The following is a 21,345-nucleotide window of genomic DNA, read 5'->3' as shown; positions in this document are numbered from 1 at the left end:
TACAGTCTCCTGACCAAGAATTCACCTCACCTAGCCCTGCTCAGGCTTAAAATCTCCAGTGGGTTCTACTACAAAGTGGTCTAGCTGCAAAAGACAGGGTTCAAATACTTCCATCATCATATCACATTGTTTTCATTTAAACTTTCTCAAGGAAGAAGATATTCCCTCTCAACGGGACATGCATTTCCCAAGCTAACTGATGCTGATACTAAACACAAACACAAACACATCCACTGTACAATTTAAAACACTTGGCCAAACTGCAGAAATAAAACTACCAAATGCATTAAGAAAGACTCACATCTGGCATTTCTGTAGAGAAGGAAAGGGTCCTGGAGCTGGAAATCCAGGTCTTTAGTAATGGGTTCTGTCCTGTTTTCCATGCTCAACCTATTCATAATGGTGAACCCATGCTTTGGAGAAGCAGACCTAAAAATCACAAGGGGTGGGGAGGATATCAAAAGACAAGTTATTCAACGGAAGTACACTTTTAGTAGAACTAGTATTTGAATGTCTCTCAACCTTTTTGCATATATATATATATACAGCTTTGTGCAGGCAGACTGTACACATACAAAGCAATGATTCTTTTTTATTTAAGGTTTCTGTTTTTTTAATGTTTATTTATTTATTTTGAGAGGGAGAGAGAGTGAGAGAAACAGAGTGAGAGACAGAGAGAGAGAGCTAGCAGGGGAGAGGAGCAGAGAGAGAGAGAGAGAGAGAGAGAATTCCAAGCAGGTTCCATGCTCAGCATGGAGCCCGATGTGGGTTTCGATCCCATGACCCAAGCCAAAATCAAGAGTCGGACACATAACCAACTGAGTCACCCAGGTGCTCCTAAAGCAATGATTCTTTACTATTGACTAATAGAATTAATGTACTAATTTATGCACCATTTCATATGTAACACATACAGCATGACTGCCATTGCTGTTCCTTTGGCAAAATCAAGTCCTACTCATTTAGCTATGTGTGTAGAGATATCTTGTTTCCCTATCTAGGTTGTAAATTCCTTTAAGGCAGGAATATTAACCACTTTAAAAAATTACAGACACACTCTTGAAGAATCTTGATAGTTAATAGAGAATGTACATCACAATCATTATGAAGAAATTTTTCACAGAAAATGTTAGTGTCAGTTTGAAATTTAGAGAAATGATGCCACTCACTCTGGTCAACAAACTTGTAAAGAGATTCAGTACAATTAAAACATTACAGAAGTAAGCAAACAGCTTCACAGATAAACTAGTATAAAAGTTTTTCTCCATAAAAATGTGGCATTTAGTGATTTTTATTTTTTGTTTCATTGAATAAACTGTCAGTACCTACTCTGTCAGGCAGAAAGAGCCCAAATTTTACACCAAGTAGAACTCTACCAACTACATGTGCATTTGTCTACTCTTGGGTGACAGCCATATAGTAATCCAACTGTGCAACTTCTGGTGACAAATGAAACACCAAATGCTTCTATGCTGAAAATGAAGCAAGCAGAATTCATTTATTTACTTGAAACTAGGGCAGCAGGGTAACAAACCCACAGAAATGTTGTGAGCAATAGGAAGAAAAGGTGTTCATGTTTTAATTTTATTTCACCTTAGCCATTTAATGCTAATAAAGAAGTAAAATAAAGCTACAGTACCACCTACAGAATTTTCTTTTGAGACTTCCAATTTTAAAGTTGATGGAAGGCAATCATTGTGTAACTTATTTTACAAAGAGGTAAAGCAGAGGTGGGCATATAACCAATACTAGAAATAATCATGACAATCATTTCAACTTAAATTCTCAGAAAGTATGAAAAGTGAGTTCCAGAGATCTCTGACAGAGGGTCCTTTGGAAGTGTCAAGCTCAAAAATCACCAGTGGGTGTCTCTATGAACTCTCTATCACAGAAAGCAAGCCATGGGAGGAAATAAAGAAATAATTTTTTTTTTTTTTTTTAATTTTTTTTTTTCAACGTTTATTTATTTTTGGGACAGAGAGAGACAGAGCATGAACGGGGGAGGGGCAGAGAGAGAGGGAGACACAGAATTGGAAACAGGCTCCAGACTCCGAGCCATCAGCCCAGAGCCTGACGCGGGGCTCGAACTCCCAGACCGCGAGATCGTGACCTGGCTGAAGTCGGACGCTTAACCGACTGCGCCACCCAGGCGCCCCTAAAGAAATAATTTTTTAAGTGTTTTAGGTGTTTTTATACAGAATCAGAATTTGATTCTTCAAGTATTTCATTATCACAATAGGACCTCACCTCTGTAATAGTATGGTTATTATATCATCTCATAATTTATAAAATAGGCTCAGGGGATAAATGTGCCAGTTGCTTTAAAGCAATATCTGTAACAAAAGTCAAAATATTATCACCAGCAGCTCCATTACCTGTACTAAACACTCCCTTCTGACTTTTATGAGCTTTCTGTCATTCTCTACTGAGAAAAGACCTCAACATGCTAGAATCTGACATCTATCTGGTCGGCGGGGGGGAATGAAGGGGGGTTGGCGCACCTCCCCCCTAGCGGCGTGGCGGGGGGGGGGGGGGGGGGAGAGGAGAGCGATGGGAGAAGCTCCTATTGTTGAGGAGTTAGATTTGGGGAAGAGATTAAGGAACAGGGAAAGAGTTGTTTCTCAACTTAATGGTTTAACTGACAGCTCCATTTGGAACTCAGAGTATATTAAGAAATACTTGAGAATGCAAAATCTACATTTTTGGGGGGTACAAAAATGTATAATTTGTTAATCTTCTGCAGACGAGAGAGAGAGACCCTACTAAAAATCCCTAAAATAAATCATTAATGTATATGAACACATCTTTTCTTTCACTTCTCAAAAGATTAATACATGTGAAAAATGAATGAGAATGTGTCATGTGTGTGCTTAGCATATATCAGAGTTCAACCGTTTGGTTTTCTTTCCACACTTCAGAATTCTCAAGAGTAATCTACACTCTACTGAAGACACTCACTTGGTGGTATGCTCTGGTACTCTGGAATGTAAACTGAAATAGCCAAGGCTCTTGGGCACTCCCACTTTTCTGAAACCTTGAAGAAACTGGACCTCCTCCTTACCTTGCTCATCCATTCCTTTGTTTCCACTCCCACTATGGCCTCCGCCTGCACCTGCACCTGCACACTCTTCCACCATTCCTGCATGGTGCCCGCATCTGGCCTCTGTACCATTCTCATTTTGCTTGTATTTGTACGGCTGGCTCTTCTCGATCTCTCTGGGGCCCTAAAACTTGACCATTAGCTTTTGTCACTTTCCTGTCCTTCAGAGAACACTCATTCTCTCATGGCTTCAATGACCAAATTAAGGCAGATAACTCCAAACTCTGTATCTCCATCCCTGACCGGGACCGGGCATCTCCACCTGAATGCCCTGCTATCATTCCAAAATCGTTATTTCAAAATAAAATTATTTTCAGCCCAGATTCTCAACCTCCTGTCTTTCCATTCTGCTCCTGGTTCTGTCAGTTTTTCAGTCTTCCCTTTCAAAACTTCCATTTTTTAAATTTATTTTAAAAATTTCATCACTCCTTCTATATGTGCAATGTTTCAAGAAATCTTCTCCAACTCCACTCCTACCATTTTAGTCCCTCCCCTCCTCATCTCATATCTACTCCACTGCAATAATCTGTCCAATGTCCTAACTCCAACTTCTGGAATCAGTGCATCTTCATAATGCTAATGTACTGACTTACCCCACACATTTTGCCGGAACTCTATTACTTCCCTGGTCATAAACCTTCAAAGACTCCCTACTACTAAGAAAATAAATGTCAAAATCCATAGTCTGACATTCTAAGCCAGCAAAATCTCTTCACCCTCACTGTCTCCTAACTAACATAAACCAGTAAAAACTCTCTGCAGCCAAAAGTCATTTTCCTTACTGTTCCTTCACCACGCTGGGTTCTATGCCTCGGCTTCCAAAATTCTTCCTGTTGAGACAGCCCTTCCCTCTCCTCTATGCAAGTCAAGTACTACCTTATTCCTAAGGCCTACTTGAGACTCAACAATTCTAAAATGCCTTCCAGAATCACAGCAGCCTATTCATTGCTTATAACCTATCAACTGGCCCTGAGGATAGGCTATCTGTATTGGGGTTTATGTTTATTTGGGGGGGGGGGTATCTTTAAATGTGAATGTGTAAAAAATATATACTTGTGTGTGTGTCTCTGTGTGTGTGTGTGTGTGTGTGTGTGTGTGTGTGTGTGTATGCATTTTCTATCTCCCCAGTGAAACTGTTTGCTCTCGGGGCACCTGGGTGGTTTAGTTGGTTAAGCGCCTGACTTTGGCTCAGGTCATAATCTTATGGTTTGTGAGTTTGAGGCCAGTGTCAGGCTCTCTGCTGTTAGTGCTGAGCCTGCTTCAGGTCCTGTCTCCCCTTTCCCAGCTTGTGCTGTCTCTCTCTCACAAAAATAGATACTTAGGGGCACCTGGGTGGCTCAGTCGGTTGAGCGTCTGACTTCAGCTCAGGTCATGATCTCACAGTCTGTGAGTTCGAGCCCCGCAGCACGCTCTGTGCTGACAGCTCAGAGCCTGGAGCCTGCTTCAGATTCTGTGTCTCCCTCTCTCTCTACCCCTCCCCTGCTCATGCTCTGTCTCTCTCTCTGTCAAAAATAAACAAACATTAAAAAAAAATTAAAAAAAAAGATACTTAATATATAAATATCAAAAAAAAAAAAAAAAGAAACTTTGCTCTAAGAGGGTTTGTACTAGGCCTTTGTATTTTGTCTTTGTCCTCCCACTGACAATGATGGGCCTTAGCTATGACATTTTATATGAATAAGACATTTAGCTATTAAGACAATATACATACTACATGTACCTGTGCCCATATATGATGTTAACAATTTCTGATACAAATGACAAAAAACTTGAGTTTATTAAATCTATCCTAAAACACATTCTATTAACTATATAATGGAAGACTCAAAGACATCTTTAATTTTGGTGCATATTTCTTTAAAGAGTCAAAGGTGGGTGGGTGGTGAGGTGACCAATAAAACCTTTTTCCAAATAATGATTAAATAATCTGATATTCTTAATAGTGTACTTCTCTCCTTGCCAATGCATTATATTCAAGGACCTTGTACCACTAATTTGAATTAGAGGATAAATACTTAATACTATTTTTAAAAGAATGCAAAGGGGCACCTGGCTGGCTTAGTCGATTAAGCATCCGACTCTTGATTTCAGCTCAGGTCATGATCTCATGGTTTAGTGAGTTCAAGCCCCACATCGGGGTCTGCACAGGCAGTGCTTAGAATTCTCTCTCCGTCTCTCTCTGCCCCTTCCCCACTCATGTTGTCTCTGTCTCTCTTTAAATAAACTTAAAATATATATATATGTATATATATACATATATATATAAAAGAATACCAAGATTTAAGTTTGTCTGTATTGGAGTTTAAGTTACATTCTGCAATTAGTATTCCTCACATGCTACCAGGTGACATTACTCAGTATTCTCTTCTTTATATCAACTAATAACTTCAAACTAAGATTCAGGTTTTTTTCTTCTTTTTGAAATAAAACTACATTTGAGGAAGAAGGACACAATGGAGTCAACATATTCTTTCAAAGACTGTCAGTTTCTTTGTAAAAGTAAAATTTTCTTACCTTGTGTAAACAAATAAAGTTCCTTCCACATCAGTCTTTTCCTAAAAAAAAAAACACAGCAAAATATATATATTTTTCTTCATTAATAGTAACTTTCACAGAAGCTAGAGAACATTCCATTTCAAGTAGGGCCAATCTATGTAATATTCCTAGGACAAGGAGGAAAGCAGTACTGCCTCAGCCTGGCAGTAGCCCTGCTGATTCGACATCGGGAAGCATCCATTCTCCTTTTGTCGTTTACAAAATAAACTGTCATTATCTCTTTTCACCAAAGACAGGGACAGCAACACACCTCTGGCTAAAACAATACAAAAATTTGCTCCATGGATTTCATTTGAAAGAGGAGACTAAAAGTGTGCTGCTTTCTCTATCCTGTGAGCGGAGTATATGCCAAGCTGCGCAAATCACTCATGTCTGCCTTTCATTACGCTTCTATTTTCTGGCCATATCCTGTCACCTAGGAGAGCAGATGATCTGCCAATAATAACTCTACTTTGACTACAACATAGAAGAGTGGAACAATGCTGTAGTTTTCAGAAAAATTAATCACCAATGTGGTGTGGAATATTTAGAGTCTAGTTTGGATCTTTGAAATCAAGTTAGAAACATTGCCAGGCTAGGACTCAAGAAATGTCACAGAAACTAGTTAAGTGGTAAAGTGAAAGTGTTCAACTTATTTCAGTTCATTTGGAAAGGCTCTCTTCCATCTCTCTGAAGACAGGGGCCCAGGCCATGATGAAAATGTTCGTCAATATAATGCATAATAAGTTTTAACAGTAAACAAGTTATAATTCAGAATTTCAAAGGTACTTTTGTTATTTACATGTTTTAGTTTCAGCATTCCATTTAACCTAATATTTTACTATTAATCTCTATTATCAAAATCATTTGAAATTTAAGTACACTGTAGTTGTGGGAGAAATATACTCTTTAAGAACAAGGGTATATAATACCAAGTGGTAATTTTTTAAAGATATATTTTTAAATAATCTCCACACCCAACATGGGACTCAAACTTGCAACCCTGAGAATAAGAGTCACATGTTCTACTGACTGAGCCAGCCAGGTGCCCTACATGCCTTTTTTAAAGGCACATAAGGGGCACCTGGGTGGCTCAGTCGGTTGGGCGTCCGACTTCGGCTCAGGTCATGATCCCACGGTCTGTGAGTTTGAGCCCCGTGTCGGGTTCTGTGCTGACAGCTCAGAGCCTGGAGCGTGTTTCAGATTCTGTGTCTCCCTCTCTCTCTCACCCTCCCCTGTTCATGCTCTGTCTCTCTCTGTCTCAAAAATAAATAAAACGTTAAAAATATATATAAAGGCACATAAAACATTGGAAGCATGATCCTCTCACAAGCTCAAGTGATTTCAACAATTTTCTTGGTCACCTTAGTTCGGTGGGTCTTAAAAGTATGGCTCCCACATCAACAGTATCAGCATCGCCTGGGAACTTATTAGAAATGCAAATTATTAGGCCCCTCCCCAGGCCTATTGAATCAGATGCTGGGGTGCTACCTAGCACCCTTTTTTATTAAGCTGTCAGGTGACTCTGATGCACTCACGCTTTGTGAAAACCACTGCCTTAGTTCAGTAACATATTCTCTACCCATAGAACTATATCAGGAGTCGTGAAATCAAAATCCACTATGCCCCAAATTATATCAAACATCACCAAACATTGTTTTTTAAGAGCAAATGGATATTAAGAGTAAATTACTTAACAAGAATTGTAATCCTCATTATTATAGAATATACAATTAGAAACAACTTAGAACAGTGAAAGCAACTTTAGTCAGTCTTTTCTCTAATACATAAACATTGGTAAGAAAGTTAGAGTTCATCCTTAAACTGGATTTATTATAAAGTTCATATAAATCACTTCAGTGTACTGTGAAAAATATCCTTATTTCTCAAATGTGGTCTTTTGCCACTGTGCTTTGAAAAATACTGAGTCAAAATTAAAAAAAAAAGATACAGAAACATTATTACTTACCTTTCCTTGTGTAAACAAACATGGTTAATTCCTATCTGTTGAGAAATCTATATCCTGGGTGCACGTCTAAGAATTACTTAAACTGCCACAATATTAATCATTGAGAAAATGGCTACCATAGAACAATAAATACTACCCAAACAGTCTAAAAATTTGTGGGCATTCCTAAAGTTCAACTGGTACAGTCAGCAAGTATTTACTATTCCACAGAGACTTTAAGAATAATTTGTAAATATTGGGGCACCTGGGTGGCTCAATCAGTTAAGCATCTGACTTTGCTTCAGGTCATGATCCCTGGTTAGTGAGTTCGAGCCCCGCATCGGGCTGTGTGGACAGCTCAGAGCCTGGAGCCTGTTTCAGATTCTGTGTGTGTGTGTGTGTGTGTCTCTCTCTCTCTGCCCCTTCCCCACTCACACTCTGTCTGTCTCTCAAAAATAAATATTAAAAAAAAAAGAAGAAGTTGTAGAGATTAAATTTTTCGTATTATTACATTTATAAGAAACTGAAATTGAGATATGTACTGGTGAAGAAACTAGACTAAGAGCCTATATGTATTGCTAGGGGCACTTGCTGCAAGGCCAAAACACTTTTCTGTCTTCCAGTATTTGACCTTGGACTGTTTCATCTTAGTGATCCAAACCAGGATGTTTCTATGGATTGGTACACATAAAGCTAAAAGCTTTTGACTTGTTTCCTTTCTTCCTCCATGAAGTAGTAATAGAAATTACCTTTTCTTGAAAAAAATAAAAATAAAAAATACTTTAATGCCCAATTTTAGTTTTGAAAATCCAGAATCAGAAATATAAAAGGCATGTTTCTTCTGAAATTATTCTCCAACTGGTAATAAGGAATTTTTTTTATTCCACATATAAGTGAAATCATATGGTATTGGTTATTTCTTTCTCTGACTTATTTCACTTAGCATAGGGTCCTCAAGGTAATGGACCCCCCTCTTGATAAAGTGTTAAAGAATTTGTGGCCATCTTCAATTGCAACAGGTCCTTAAAAAGTTAGAAATTCTCTGTGAATGGCTAGGGGCCATACTTCCACACCCCAATACCACCGGTCTGGTCTCCCTGTATAATGAACATCATCAGGCAACAGCTTTGGAGTTTTCCTTGGGATCCAGACCCAAGTAACTAGGTAAGTCTGCACCAAACAAAATCCACTGTGTCCACTGCCCACCATGAGCACTGTCATCGGCATTGAATTAAAGCGTATAAGGGATTTCTTAAATCCTGATTATGAATACTCAGAGTAGGGTTCTTTCCAGGTTACACTGGGCTAGCTAGTTTATTCTTTATTCTTAGCTAGTTTCTCCACTGAAAAGATAGAACCAGTCTATACCACTCAGATCTTGATGGAAAACACATATTTTTTTGAGAAAACATATTTTAAGTGCTCTGTTACAACTGGATAAAAAGGACTTTGTTAATGTAAATTCTGATCTATCATAGCTGAACAGCTCTAATTCATGCATGCATTTTCCTGGTGCCTCCAGAGTTATCCAAGGGTAACCAGATTTTTTTTTCCCCCCCGGGCAAAGCCCAGGGTTGAGGTTCTGGGGTATAGTTAGAACAAGATTTTATTAGGTCCTCCTTAGCTCCTCCAGGCAAGGAGGACTTCTATGTTAAATCATTAGTTTATAGTTCTGGGGAATTTTAGCTAAAATTTTAAAAGTACAATTTAATGGTTTAATATTACACTTCATTATAAAATCTAACATGTATTAAAAAAACTAAGCAGTTCAAAATTTAAAATAATAAAATGGAATATAAAACAGTGCTAGCTGGCAAATTATTGGGACTTGGCATAGTATTTGGCACTTTTGAAACAACCCAAAGCAATCTCTGCATTACTGATTATCTATGTTAATATAATGAAAAAGTAGGTCTCCATTTATCCTCATAAATCGGTCTCTCTCAGTCATGCATGTAGCACCTAAGTCAACTGTGAAGCTTTTAACAAATAGCAAATGCCTGGACTTCACACCCAGAGATTTTGATCTGGCAGGTTACACCATTTAAAACTCCACAAGTGATTTCGATACATAGAAAACATAGAAAACCACTAGCTAGAAACAAGAGGACAAAAGTCACTCTGAAGCAATTTCTCAAACTCAGCACTTTCAACATCTGGGGCCAGATAAATCTTTGTCACAGGGGCTTGTCCTGTGCGCAGGGTATTTAGCAGCAGCTCTTGCCTCCATCCTTTGGATGCCAGCAACAAGTTCCCTGGAGACAAAGTCAAAACTAGTTACAAACCACTGCTCTGAGGACTGACATGAAAATAAATAAGGTTATACTCTTCAACTGACACATAGGAATTTGGGGGGAGCAGTCTTTCCAGATAATGGGAAGTAGTTCCAGCTCTAAAATTCCCATCCCAGTCATGACATAATCTTTCTTAATCCTTCCTTCAAGTACCTCATTTTCTATCTACCCTTTATTACTAATACCTCCTGCTCTGAATGCGTGAAGTCATTCTTCATCTATTACAGTGTAGTAAGAATTCTCCTCCGTTACATCCCATCTGCTTTCTTGCATATACTTTCACCTCCAATCTCAAGACTGTTCGTTAAACTTTTATTGGGTTTATATTCAAAAGGGTCCCATCCTGAGGCCAAGTGATGGCATATGGAGAGAGTGGTGACAAACCATTTACCCTCAGCAACTGCTCTGCATCTGAACTAGGTCTCTTTTTTCCGGCTACCACAGCCTTGAAGATCAGTACTTTGAAAGAATGACCTTTTACTGAATGAAATATGCCCCGTCTGAAGGCAATAAGTCCAGGAAGCAGGAAAACATAACTCCTGTAAATAATGCACTGTGTCACTTCTGCCTTTTGATGAGGCTTTAGAAGGACTTCACTGGCTATCTAATAAACCTCTGTAACTATTTTAACAGGTATCTATCACACAGATCCTGTCAAAAGCCTATATAGGGGACAATTGTTTTCCATGATTAATGTTCTCCTCTACATGTTAACAATATCTCAAGATTCTCCAGACTCTAATCCCACTGTCCAGTCAGTTCACAGGACTATACATCCTCTGTCCTTATCTACTACAAAATTACCTTGATAGAATTAACACATGCCTTCGGCCTTTTTTTTTTTTTTTTTTTTTTACTAGAGCAGTATAATAGCAATACAGGTGTAGAATATCCTTGTATTTTTTCTAAATTGTCATTGATGAAATTATCCAGTACATTGCTTAATGTCCTTTAAATAAAGACCCAGGTGACAAATTCTCCTGAAAATTAGGAAGAAATAACCTCTCTCCTGACCAAGTGGCATACTTTCTATTACAGAGCAATGAATATTAAAGAGCTCTCCCATTTTCCTTTTTTGCATGATTACTAGGAGTACAGACCTAAATTCCTTGCTCCATTCCAGTAAATTTCCTCAGTTAAGAACTTCAGGCAAAGCTATTCTCTTCTCCCCCATTTTTGGGTCTCCTTTTTAATCTTTTTACTTTTGTTAATGATTTTCAGGTGAATTTTTATTACAGACTGCTCAAGATCCACACTAGAGATAAGGAGGCTATGTACATTTACAAATGCAAATGTTAAAAAATATGTGAATTTGTTCAACATGCATGTTTTCCTTGCTTGAATTTTGATGTCTTGGAGAATACATTTAAAAAATCACCTGAAATCCATTAATCTAGGCCTTATTCTTTATACTGTTTTCTAACTTATTTAAAAATGATGGATGGCTATATAATGGATGGATTAATATTATTTGGGACAAAAATCAATATGAGGAAAAGAGAAAAATCACATCTCTATATTCAAGTGGGTGGGTTTACAGAATCACACGCAGTAATTCCTGCAACAGGACTCAAGTGTCTTGTGCTCCTACCCCATTCTAATTGTGAGGAAAATTAAATTTCATCCCACTGCTATTTACTGGGGTTTTGCTTTGAAAAGTGCACTATAATAATTCAGCTCCCAAACGGACTCAGATTTTAAACCCATTTTGGTCTTGGTAGGCTGTGGTGTAATGATTATCCCAAGAGCGTCAGCCTCCTTCGAAGTGTTAGACCCAGCCCCATTTTGCCCTTGATCTCCCGATGCTTGCTCTTTTCTTGGTGTATTCCCTGAGTTCACAACTTCTACCAAGGTTTCACTTCTCTTCGTCCCATCTAAGACAGATGTTCCAGAACCAGAACTCGGTTTGTCCATCCGTCCCCTAACTCTGCCTCCCCTACAGCCACGTTTTACTGTAACAGAACCCTGCTTTACTTTCTCGTAGTACATCAGTCTTCCGGCCTCGAAGCATCAGGGCCCCCTCCTTCCTTCAGCTCTCAGGGTCCCGTCCCTGATCGGTCTGGTCTGCCCACGTGGGGTATCGTAGATATTTAAGTCTTTTCCCCAACTTCAGGTGGCTTCTCAGAGCGGCCTCCCTCTCCCCCAAAACCCTCGGCCCAGGAGTCCAACTGCCACAGCTTCGGCCTCAGGCCGCGATCCACCACCATCCACCTCCATCCACCTCCAGGGCGTCAGCGTCTGGTCCCCCTCACCGGGTTCTGGAGCCCCGAGTCTGACCACCCCGTCCCCACCCTATCCCTGCCTGCACGGCCCCGTCGCGTCCGCACGCACCCACTCGTTGGCCCGATGGCCGAAAGTGTACAGAGCCACCTGGCTGGCTACGTCCACGATGCGGTTGATATAGGGGTCGTGGCGCTGCAGGGCCGCCAGGCTGATGTCGCGCCCCTTTCCCACCAGGCCGCCCGCTGCCACGGCCGCCATCTTCCCTCCCTCCCCGACATCAACCCCGAGCTGTCGGAAGCCACTCTCAATAGATCGCAGAACGAGCGAGCCACCTCGCAACCGAAAACACGCGGCGACCGCAAGTCCAGGGAGGCCTTCCTTCTCCAGCCATGCCCCCACCTCCTGTGACGGACGCAAGACATTACTAATCGATGGCCGCACTCCCGCCGGCGACGATCGTTGCCACTGGCAACGGCAAGCCCAGGCTGGAGGTCTGAATCCAGTACCCCCTCCCCAAGAGCTGTTTTCTTCTTCTGTGAGCCTTGGAGCTACACGCGCAATAGGGTGTATCTCTTGGATGTGTTCGACGTCTTGGCATGTATTTTCTTTGACGCTCAGTGATCAAATCTATAATAATAAGCTTCAAGCCTCAAGCATTAATAACTGAGGAGAAACAGAACTGTGATTTCTGTAGGCGCTAACACCTACAGCTTCTCAAAGTGTGGTTCTCAAACCCCCTGGTAGTTCCTGAGACCCTTTCAGTAATTGGCCAGGTCGGAGCCATTTTCATGGCAATGCTAATATATATTTGCCTCTTTCACTGTGCTGACATTTGCACCAATGGTGCAAAAACCATGGCGGTAAAAGTGCAGGTGTCTTAGGAAGAATCAAGGCGGCGGTACCACACTGTAAAAGCTAGTGTCACTTAAGAGTGTTCTCAATAAAGCAGTAAAAACTATTGACTTTATTAGAGTCTAACTCTTTGGTTCACTTTTTAAATTCTGTGTGAAAAAATAAGAAAGAAGTATGTTCAAAGCACATGTGCTGAATATGAGAGTACTGTATATTTGTCTCCATGAAAACACTTCTGTGCTTGAGTTAAAAGCCGAGTTAGTATATTTTTATTTTTATTTTCATAGAACACTATTTTTACTTGAAAGAAAGATGGGCAAACTATGGTTATTCAGACATATTTGATAGACATTTTTTCAAAAATAAATAACATGCATCTGTCACTTTCAGAAAAACAAGGACAATTATTGTTGCCAATGATAATTTTTGAGCTTTCAAGCAAGAAATAGAAGTTTAGAAAACATATATCTACTACCACAAGTTGGACAGCTTCTCAGTACTTGAGGTCTTTTCTGATGACATCAGTAGGCATTTACAAAGTCTGTGATAAGGATTTGGTCTTTAAACCTTGAGAGAAGATGAACGTTCGTCAGTTTGATTGTGTATAACTGGATGTACCTTTTTGTTAAAATCTTTTAGTAAATGTTTAACATTTCTTTTATAAAGAAATTTGCCTTTGTATCTTGAGGCCAGTGGGCAAAGTCTACCTTTCCCAATATTTCAGGGAACACAGATACACCCTAGTTGTCTCCCTAGCAGTTGGTCCAATGCCTTGTGAATAGAAACTTAGTAAATGCTCACTCTATTGAACTAAACCATGAGATGCTTAAATTTACTTATTAAATGTCTTTTTTTTTCTTTTAAGAGCTCTTGACTTATAGAATACTGGAATCTGAGTTGGGATAAAAGAACCAAATATATTAAGTCCTGATCTTTCAGAGTTTACATTCTGAGGAAGATTGAAAAAATTGAATCTTTAAAAAAAAAAAAAAAACTTTACATAGTGTAAGAAAAAAAGAAAAAGAAAAGGGGAAAAACCTTGAGGATTAGAAATAACACTCAGAAAAAAAATAATGTCGCAATGACTTCAGCATTGCCATATTGTTCATCTCCTGGCCCACAGAACCTTGTTCTGTTTTTTAAGATTGCTTTTCTCAGGGCACCTGGGTAGCTCAGTTGGTTCAGTGTCTGACTTATGCTCAGGTCATGATCTCACATTTATGAGTTTGAGCCCCATATCAAGCTCTCTGCTGTCATCGTGGAGCCCACTTCAGATCCTCTATCCCTGTCTCTCTCTGCCCCTTCCCCGCTCATCCTCTCTCAAAACTGAATAAACATTTAAATAAATAAAATTATTTTTCTCCAAACTCTTTAAGCTCTAGCCTTCTAGGATAAAGACAGACTTCTACCTAATTTCTATTTGAATAACCTGTGTAAAACAGGTCATTACTTATCCAAATATACTAAATTGCAGGCTCTATGTTAGTAAAAAGACCATTTACAATAGGCGAATTCTTTTTTAATCCCTATCACTTCAACTTCCACTGGCTTCCACAGTGCTGGCATACTTCCACTGTGTTTCCAGAAGCCTCATTATGATACCTTGAACATCTATTGGTAACTTTGGGGTTTCATGATTATTTTATAACTGTCATTATGAGATAAAACATATGCTAACACTTGGTATTTAAATTTGTACACCACAATTTAAAACAAGTTTGTAGTATGATAAATAATGTCCAGGTCTGTGATTTTTATACCATTGCAATGACTAAGATAGAATTCACTACCTAATCCATAAAGGTAATTTCAGGAACAGAATATGTTTAACTTGTTTGAAAATAGGGATATAACTGAAAAATGTTTGGTTTTGTAGCTATGTATGAATACTTGTAAACAAATATAAATTGACTTTTTAGGGCATAATAATCTAGAGACAGAAATACACAGTCTACTTTATTAGTACTCTTTTCTTTATTATGTAAAAACCTCTAAGTTTTGCATTTGTCCTAGTGTAGAATGTGTTGGAATGGAGGGGAAAGAGGAGTTTCCAGGATACTCCCTAAGAGTTTGTGATTCTAAAATGATTTAAACAAATTCTAATGTTCTGCTTGTGCTGCCTGTACAAACCATCCTTTTTGCCAGGAATTTTGTACTAAATGATGATAGAAGTAAAGAATTAATGAATGCCCTCTTTCTCCTAGTGGAGGGAATGGTTTGAAGCTGTGTTATCAATTGTTTTCAGCGCAAGGTTCCTTTCTTTTTCAGGCAGCAGTACATAGTGGAATAGGCACCCTTTGGAAAGGGAAATTACTTTAACCTCTTTTTATCAGTCACCTTCAGCAAGTGACCTCACCTGTAACTTAGGGATCCTAAATAATATCCACCCTACCAATTTTATAGAGTAAATGAGATCAAGTTAGAAAGAGTACTTGAAAAAGATTTGCAATCTATAAAATGTTCTGCAAATGAAAAAAGCTATTATGATTATGATTATTATAACTGTACTATCATTAGTATTATTTTCTTCATTGCTATTACTATTTATAATAGAAGCCCAGAAGGATCCTTCTTGTCCAATTACCTAGTCAATGCTCAGTTCATCTCAACAAAGTTTTGTGTGACAAGGAGCTCATTAGTTCCACAGACAGTTCAGTCCTAGGATTTTTACAAGATGGAGAATCTGAGCTAAAACATACTTATCAGAAACTTCACAAAAAGAGGAAGAAATAATACAGGAGATATAGGTATGTGTTCCATGAGATTGCAAAGCAGTTAAGATGTGAAACAGCCATCAGAAGGCCTTGGAACAGAAGAGAAGGGGCAGATGTGGGGAAGGAAGGGACTTGTTGGGTGAACCTTTGCTTGAGCCTGTAAAAAAGATCAGAATTTCTCCATTCAGGGCCCAGCCACTGACAGGATTAAGCCTCTGTTAACCTGACCTGGAGTGGACATGGGGTAATTGGAGCTATTTGGTGTGGGGAGACCACGCATGCACATTCTCTTCTAATCTCACTTTGCCTTGAGTCTCTCTGTCAGTCCTACTAAACCTATTCATTTTGTCTCATTGTCAGGGGTCAGGCTTAGTGGGCTTAGAGGACCTCTATAATAACAACATATTTTCAGCTACTTCTCAATGCCCAGAACATACTAAAACATGAGGAAGTGCCTTGAATTCCACACAAAGAGATTATAGGCTTAAAATGCAAAAACCACTGTGGTAACTTATGTCCATGAGTCTCAACACCTGATTGCTAAGAAGGCTTCAGGAAAGGGTGAGTTGAGAGGGCAAAAGACAAATCTCCCTGTTTTGAGAGTGCACGGTGGAAGGGACCATAGAAGTTGCATAGACCCTCTGCTGTGTCTCTGCAAACACAGGCTGCTCTGTGTCATGTGATTCAGGAAGTTGTTATTGAATGTGGCCAATTTCATATAAAGCAGTTTGTACTGGGACAGAGTGGGGATGTGGGGGATTCCTAGTGGACTGTCCATTAGGACAAGGATAGTAAACTGAATTACCTCTCAAATTACCTAGGTGTGTGTGGTGCTAGCTGATTCACCATAGTGGTACCAATCCCAAACAGGAATGGCTTTAGGATTATTTGACTTGGGTGGAGTCCACAGTTCTAGGCAAGTCACTTAACTTCTCCGTGGAATATGGTGATTGAATTAGAAGAATTCTTCCCCCTCTAGATAGCGTGACTGTCTGTTGAACCACCTCCATTCAACAAACCTGTAGATGATCCCAGAAATGATAATGAACAATCTGTTTAGTGCACAGTGAAATTAGGTCAAGATAGCAGCCCATTAAGGACTTAGTAATGTTACATCAAAACTGAGGGCTGAATGTTTTAATCAAGAAAGAGAAAGGTGTCTTCATTCATTGTGCTCTCTTGTTCTCAGATGGAAGCAGTCATTGTTCAGAGGAATGAATGTTTATCCTTGCCACCCGTTAGGTCGCCTGCTGCCAGGAGTGATCACCTCTCTCTGCAGACTTTTAATCCAGGTGAAATACATATTTCAAGTTACCTTGATGATTTACATGGCAGCCTATAGGAAGCAGTCAGAAAAAGTGTCAGGGACTCCTGGCTGGAATACATTCAAAGAGTTTTCTAATTACTTATTATTGATGCAACCCTACCATGTCAGCTCTTCACTTTGTGATTGATTTTTTTCTTTTTAAACTAATGTATGAATCCCCAAAGGAAAAATGAACAGCAAAATATTGTGCTGAACTAAACTTACATCCAAGGAAAGAGGCTTTGGAAAAACAATTGGCTTGGTCAGAAGCTAGGACCCTAAAAAATGGGCTAGAGGCCTGAGGGGGAGGTACAGAATCTGCTGATAAAATGCTGATATTTCAAAACATTTCCCAGCCTGGACCCATAAGCCTATTGTATGTAGTCTCTATTGAGTTGACAAACTACAGCCCACAGGCCAAATCTGGCCCTCTGTTTCCTAAATAAAGTTTTATTTGGGGCACAGTCATGTTCAATGTATTGTCTGTGGTTGTTCTCACCCTGGAACAAAGGAATTGAGCAGCTGCAACAAAAACCAGATGACCTGCAAAGCCTAAAATATTTACTATTGTTTCCTTTGCAGAAAAAGTTTCCTGACTTCTGGTATATTTGGTTTTTTGAAATGATTTTTTTAAAAGTTTATTTATTTTGGGGCAGAGAGAGAACCCCAAGCACGTTCTGTGCTGATAGCATGGAGCCCAATGTGGGACTCAAACCCACCAACTATGAAATCATGACCAGGGCTGAAACCCAGAGACAGATGCTTAACCGTCTGAGCCATCCAAGCACCCTTCCCAATAAGTAACTTACATCAGTAGGCACCCAGTTTGTGCACATTGTAAGCACATAATAAATTAGAAAGGGCGACAAAGTTTGAAGCCTAGTTTTTATTCTCAAGGAACTTAAAATCTAGTCAAGGAGATGAAGATAAGCATACATGGAAAAATGGTGAACAATAAAACATAATATATAATCAAGGGTTAAATTTAATGTGTGGACAAGCACCAGACTTTAGAGAAAGGGAAGGAGGGTGTGTGAGTCCTCTAGTAGTTGGAGCAAGCAGTATTTAATATAATAAAGTTCCAGGATACCATAAGAGCTTGAATGCTCCCTTGAGGTCCACTGTAATTGGGTTTGACCTGTATTTCTACTCTAGTGTCATTTAAATCACTGATATTTTTGGCCCTGTGCTTAGGGGATACCTTAATGACCAGAAGTATTTCTGAGTAACTTTAACTGATTGATTTTTCTGGGATTTGGGATTCCTTCAATATCCCTAAACTACAGAGAATTTAATTCAGTCATAGTGGCATAATGTCTTTCTTTTTGGAAAAAATATAGTGTAATGATTAAGAACATGAGCTTTAGAGTCAAAGAGACCCAGGTCTAAATCTTGGCCTCATATTCTCCTAGCAAAATAACCTTGGGGGTTCTGTTAAACTCTGGACCTCAGTTTCTTCATCTACAAATTAAGAACAATAATAATGCCTACCTCTTCAGGCTGTCATGAGAACTAAATCATATAATGCATGCGAAGTGCTTAGAATATAAAGCGCTTGGTACAAAGATGGGGCTTGATCAATGTTTAGTCATTGGCCATTACTTTCTTAAAAATTTTTTGACATTTATTTACTTTTTGAGAGACAGAGAAAGCGTGAGTTGGGGAGGGGTAGAGAGAAAAGGAGACACAGAATCCAAAGCAGACTCCAGACTCCGAGCTGTCAGCACAGAGCCTGACGCGGGTCTCGAACTCACAAACCGTGAGATCGTGACCCAAGCCGAAGTCGGACATTCAACTGACTGAGCCACCCAGGTGACCCTTCTCCCCCTTTTTAGTTTGTTGATGGTTGTGATTCTTAATTTTTAACATTATCGCCATTGCCAGTCTCCTAATTTATTTCTATAATGTCCTTGGGAACTTGGGGACAGGGAGCACTATATAAAAAATGCAAATACAGATCTACACTTTGATGTACTGGCAGGAATCTGGAGCTCTTTCAGGCTCTATATTGACTGTCTTTGGAGGAGAGGTAAATTGACAGTGGTACTAGCCTTGTGGATTGAGGATCAGCATCTATAGGTTTTCACCTGTTTCTGTGATGATAGGAGAAATCATGTAGAAACAAGACCAGTTTTTCTTGTCTGTAATGGGGGGTAATAACACTTATTTTTGTAACTGTTCTGAGTATTCCTGAAAGAGCTCTTTGAAACACTTTAAGTATTTTGATGTAGTCATAAAATACAAGGCTTTAAAATCAGGATTTGAGTGTCCAAAGAAGGCTCTCCTTCCTCTGTGGATAAAGCCCAATGATAGCATTGCTTTTTGTTTCCCTTGAGGTAATTTGAAGATTAAAGGACAGGGTATTTTCTACATTTCCTGTTGGTAATAAACAGCCTTCTGCAGGGCTTTGACCTTCACTGCTGTTTTGGAGACTCCTAGGAGCAGTGGCCATGACTCTAGCCAGCCTCGCTCATGTTATTACAGGGTTGTTCCTCTGAGGGCCTTTAATGTTAATACATTTTCAAAGAACAGCAAACACTGAATCCATTGTTTGGTTTTAGTTGCTTTTGTTAAGAATTATATGGGCTTTATAGAAAATGAGAAAATGTCAGGAAAACAAGCATGTTTATTTAACCCAAATAAACCATGATTAGTCTAAACAGGGAGAATTATTGTAATAAGTAGGGCAGCCTCTGTCTCTCTCCTTCCCTGTGAAGTAGATAGGAAGTATTGCTGTATTCATTTGTCAGATATCCTTTACATTTAATCATTTATTCACTCAGTGAATAAATTTGGTAAGCTCTTATGATGGAACTGGCACCGGACTGGGAGCTGAGAATACTACAGTGAGCAAGACAGGCATGCCATGCCCTCCTAGACTTTAGTCTAATTGGGAAGATGGACACATAAACAGCTAATGACAATCAAGTGGTCGGTGCTATGTAAAAGGTTTGGGATGCCATGGGAGCACATGCTGGAGGCTCAAGAAAGGCTTCAGTTTCTTTAAATGAATTGCCAAGTATAACAAAATGAAGGTGTTGTATATCTTCTCTTTAGGCTCAGACCAGGGTGGAATGGCCCTAAGATTGAGAGACTGGGCCCTGGTCATTCTTACACCATGAGTTTTCTTGGGTGGTTTGAGCTTTTTGGTCTTAGAGAAGCCCTAGAGACTTGTCTGAGTGGGGCCGTAGACATCATCCTAAAGCCATCTTGATACCCTCTGGTCTTGGAGGACAGCCGACTAACTAAGACCCTCCCAAGGGCAATCCTTTCCTCCTTAGGGACTACCAAGTCTTAGTCCAGGTATTCATCTGTATGAATAGTATGTACTCAAACTACCGATAGTTTTCACCTGATCAGCCCTCCCTTATTCTCCTTGGGGTCTCCCTTCCCAAGGGGGCAAACTGGATTCTCTACTTCTTCACACTTGTCACCCTGAGGCAGGGGAGAGGAGACCTTGTCAGCTATGAAAGGGCTAGTTTACTAATCAGTAGACTCTTCTGTACTCTGTCCCTTTCCCCAGTGCTAAGTGATCATCTTTAAGTAGGGCTAGCAAGGCATACTCATTGGGTTACATTTATTCCTTCTTATTCTTCCTAAGGAGCTATACAACTTTTGTTCCTTCACTGCATTTCATGAAGTAAGCTATAGTGTTGGCTTGTCATAGCCCCAATTTCCCTTCAATGGGGCTAAAAACTCCAAGAGAAGGCTGACTAGGAGTCCACATATGGAGATATCAGGAGCCCCCTCTTTGCTCATACCTGAGGTTAGGGATAGATGAGGGACAGGGATAATTCCTAGGCATTCAAACTTGAATTGTCACCAAGATAAGTAGTTTTAGCCTCTTCTTTGTGTAGAAGAAAGCTAAGCTAGAGGAATGGTGTTTGTGAGGTTACATCAGTTTAATTTTTTTTTTAACATTTATTCATTTCTGAGAGACAGAGAGGGAGGAAGACACAGAATTCAAAGCAGGCTCCAGGCTCTGACCTATCAGTACAGAGCCCAATGGGGGGGCTGGAACTCATGGACTGCAGGATCATGACCTGAGCTGAAGTTGGATGCTTAACTGACTGAGCCACCCAGATGCCCCAAGGTTACATCACTTTAGAGAGAGCCTAGAGAAGAAGTTCTCAAGCCTTGGTGGAAGGCATTTAAAAAGAAGTACCAATGGCCAGGGCTCACCCAGACTAGTTCATCAAACTCTCAGATTGGGCCTTGGTAAATCTCCTTAAAGTGAGTCTAACTGCAGCCAGGTTGGAAAGTCCCTGGACAGCATGGTTGGCAGCCTGTATGCCAAAGATAAGCTTCCTAGGTTTGAATGTGGCTCAGCTATGTCAACCTCAGTTTTCTTTCTATAAAATGAAGTTTCTAAT

At 39.7% G+C, this 21,345-nt stretch overlaps 1 protein-coding gene across 3 annotated transcripts in view; it reads right to left on the bottom strand.

Annotated features, from left to right (window-relative positions):
* Window positions 1–12,414, bottom strand: part of DCP1B (decapping mRNA 1B) — a 60,586-nt gene extending 48,172 nt beyond the window's left edge. The window contains exons 1-4 of one of the 3 annotated variants that reach the window (XM_047867048.1): window positions 12,209–12,344; window positions 9,704–9,838; window positions 5,615–5,655; window positions 302–429 (exon numbers count right to left, since the gene is read on the bottom strand). In XM_047867048.1, coding sequence (XP_047723004.1) covers window positions 302–429; window positions 5,615–5,655; window positions 9,704–9,739 — 205 coding nt within the window. In that variant the 5' untranslated portion in view covers window positions 9,740–9,838; window positions 12,209–12,344. Of the gene's footprint in view, window positions 1–301; window positions 430–5,614; window positions 5,656–6,999; window positions 7,932–9,703; window positions 9,839–12,208 lie in introns of those variants that run through there. The other 2 variants (XM_047867047.1, XM_047867049.1) reach the window with 2 other exon arrangements.
* Between the last annotated feature and the right edge of the window lie 8,931 nt (window positions 12,415–21,345).

The sequence above is a fragment of the Prionailurus viverrinus genome, chromosome B4 (assembly GCF_022837055.1).
Source record: "Prionailurus viverrinus isolate Anna chromosome B4, UM_Priviv_1.0, whole genome shotgun sequence".
NCBI lineage: Eukaryota > Metazoa > Chordata > Mammalia > Carnivora > Felidae > Prionailurus > Prionailurus viverrinus.
The sequence above is the reverse complement of the archived record's forward strand: the minus strand, read 5'-3'. Positions and strand labels throughout refer to the sequence as shown.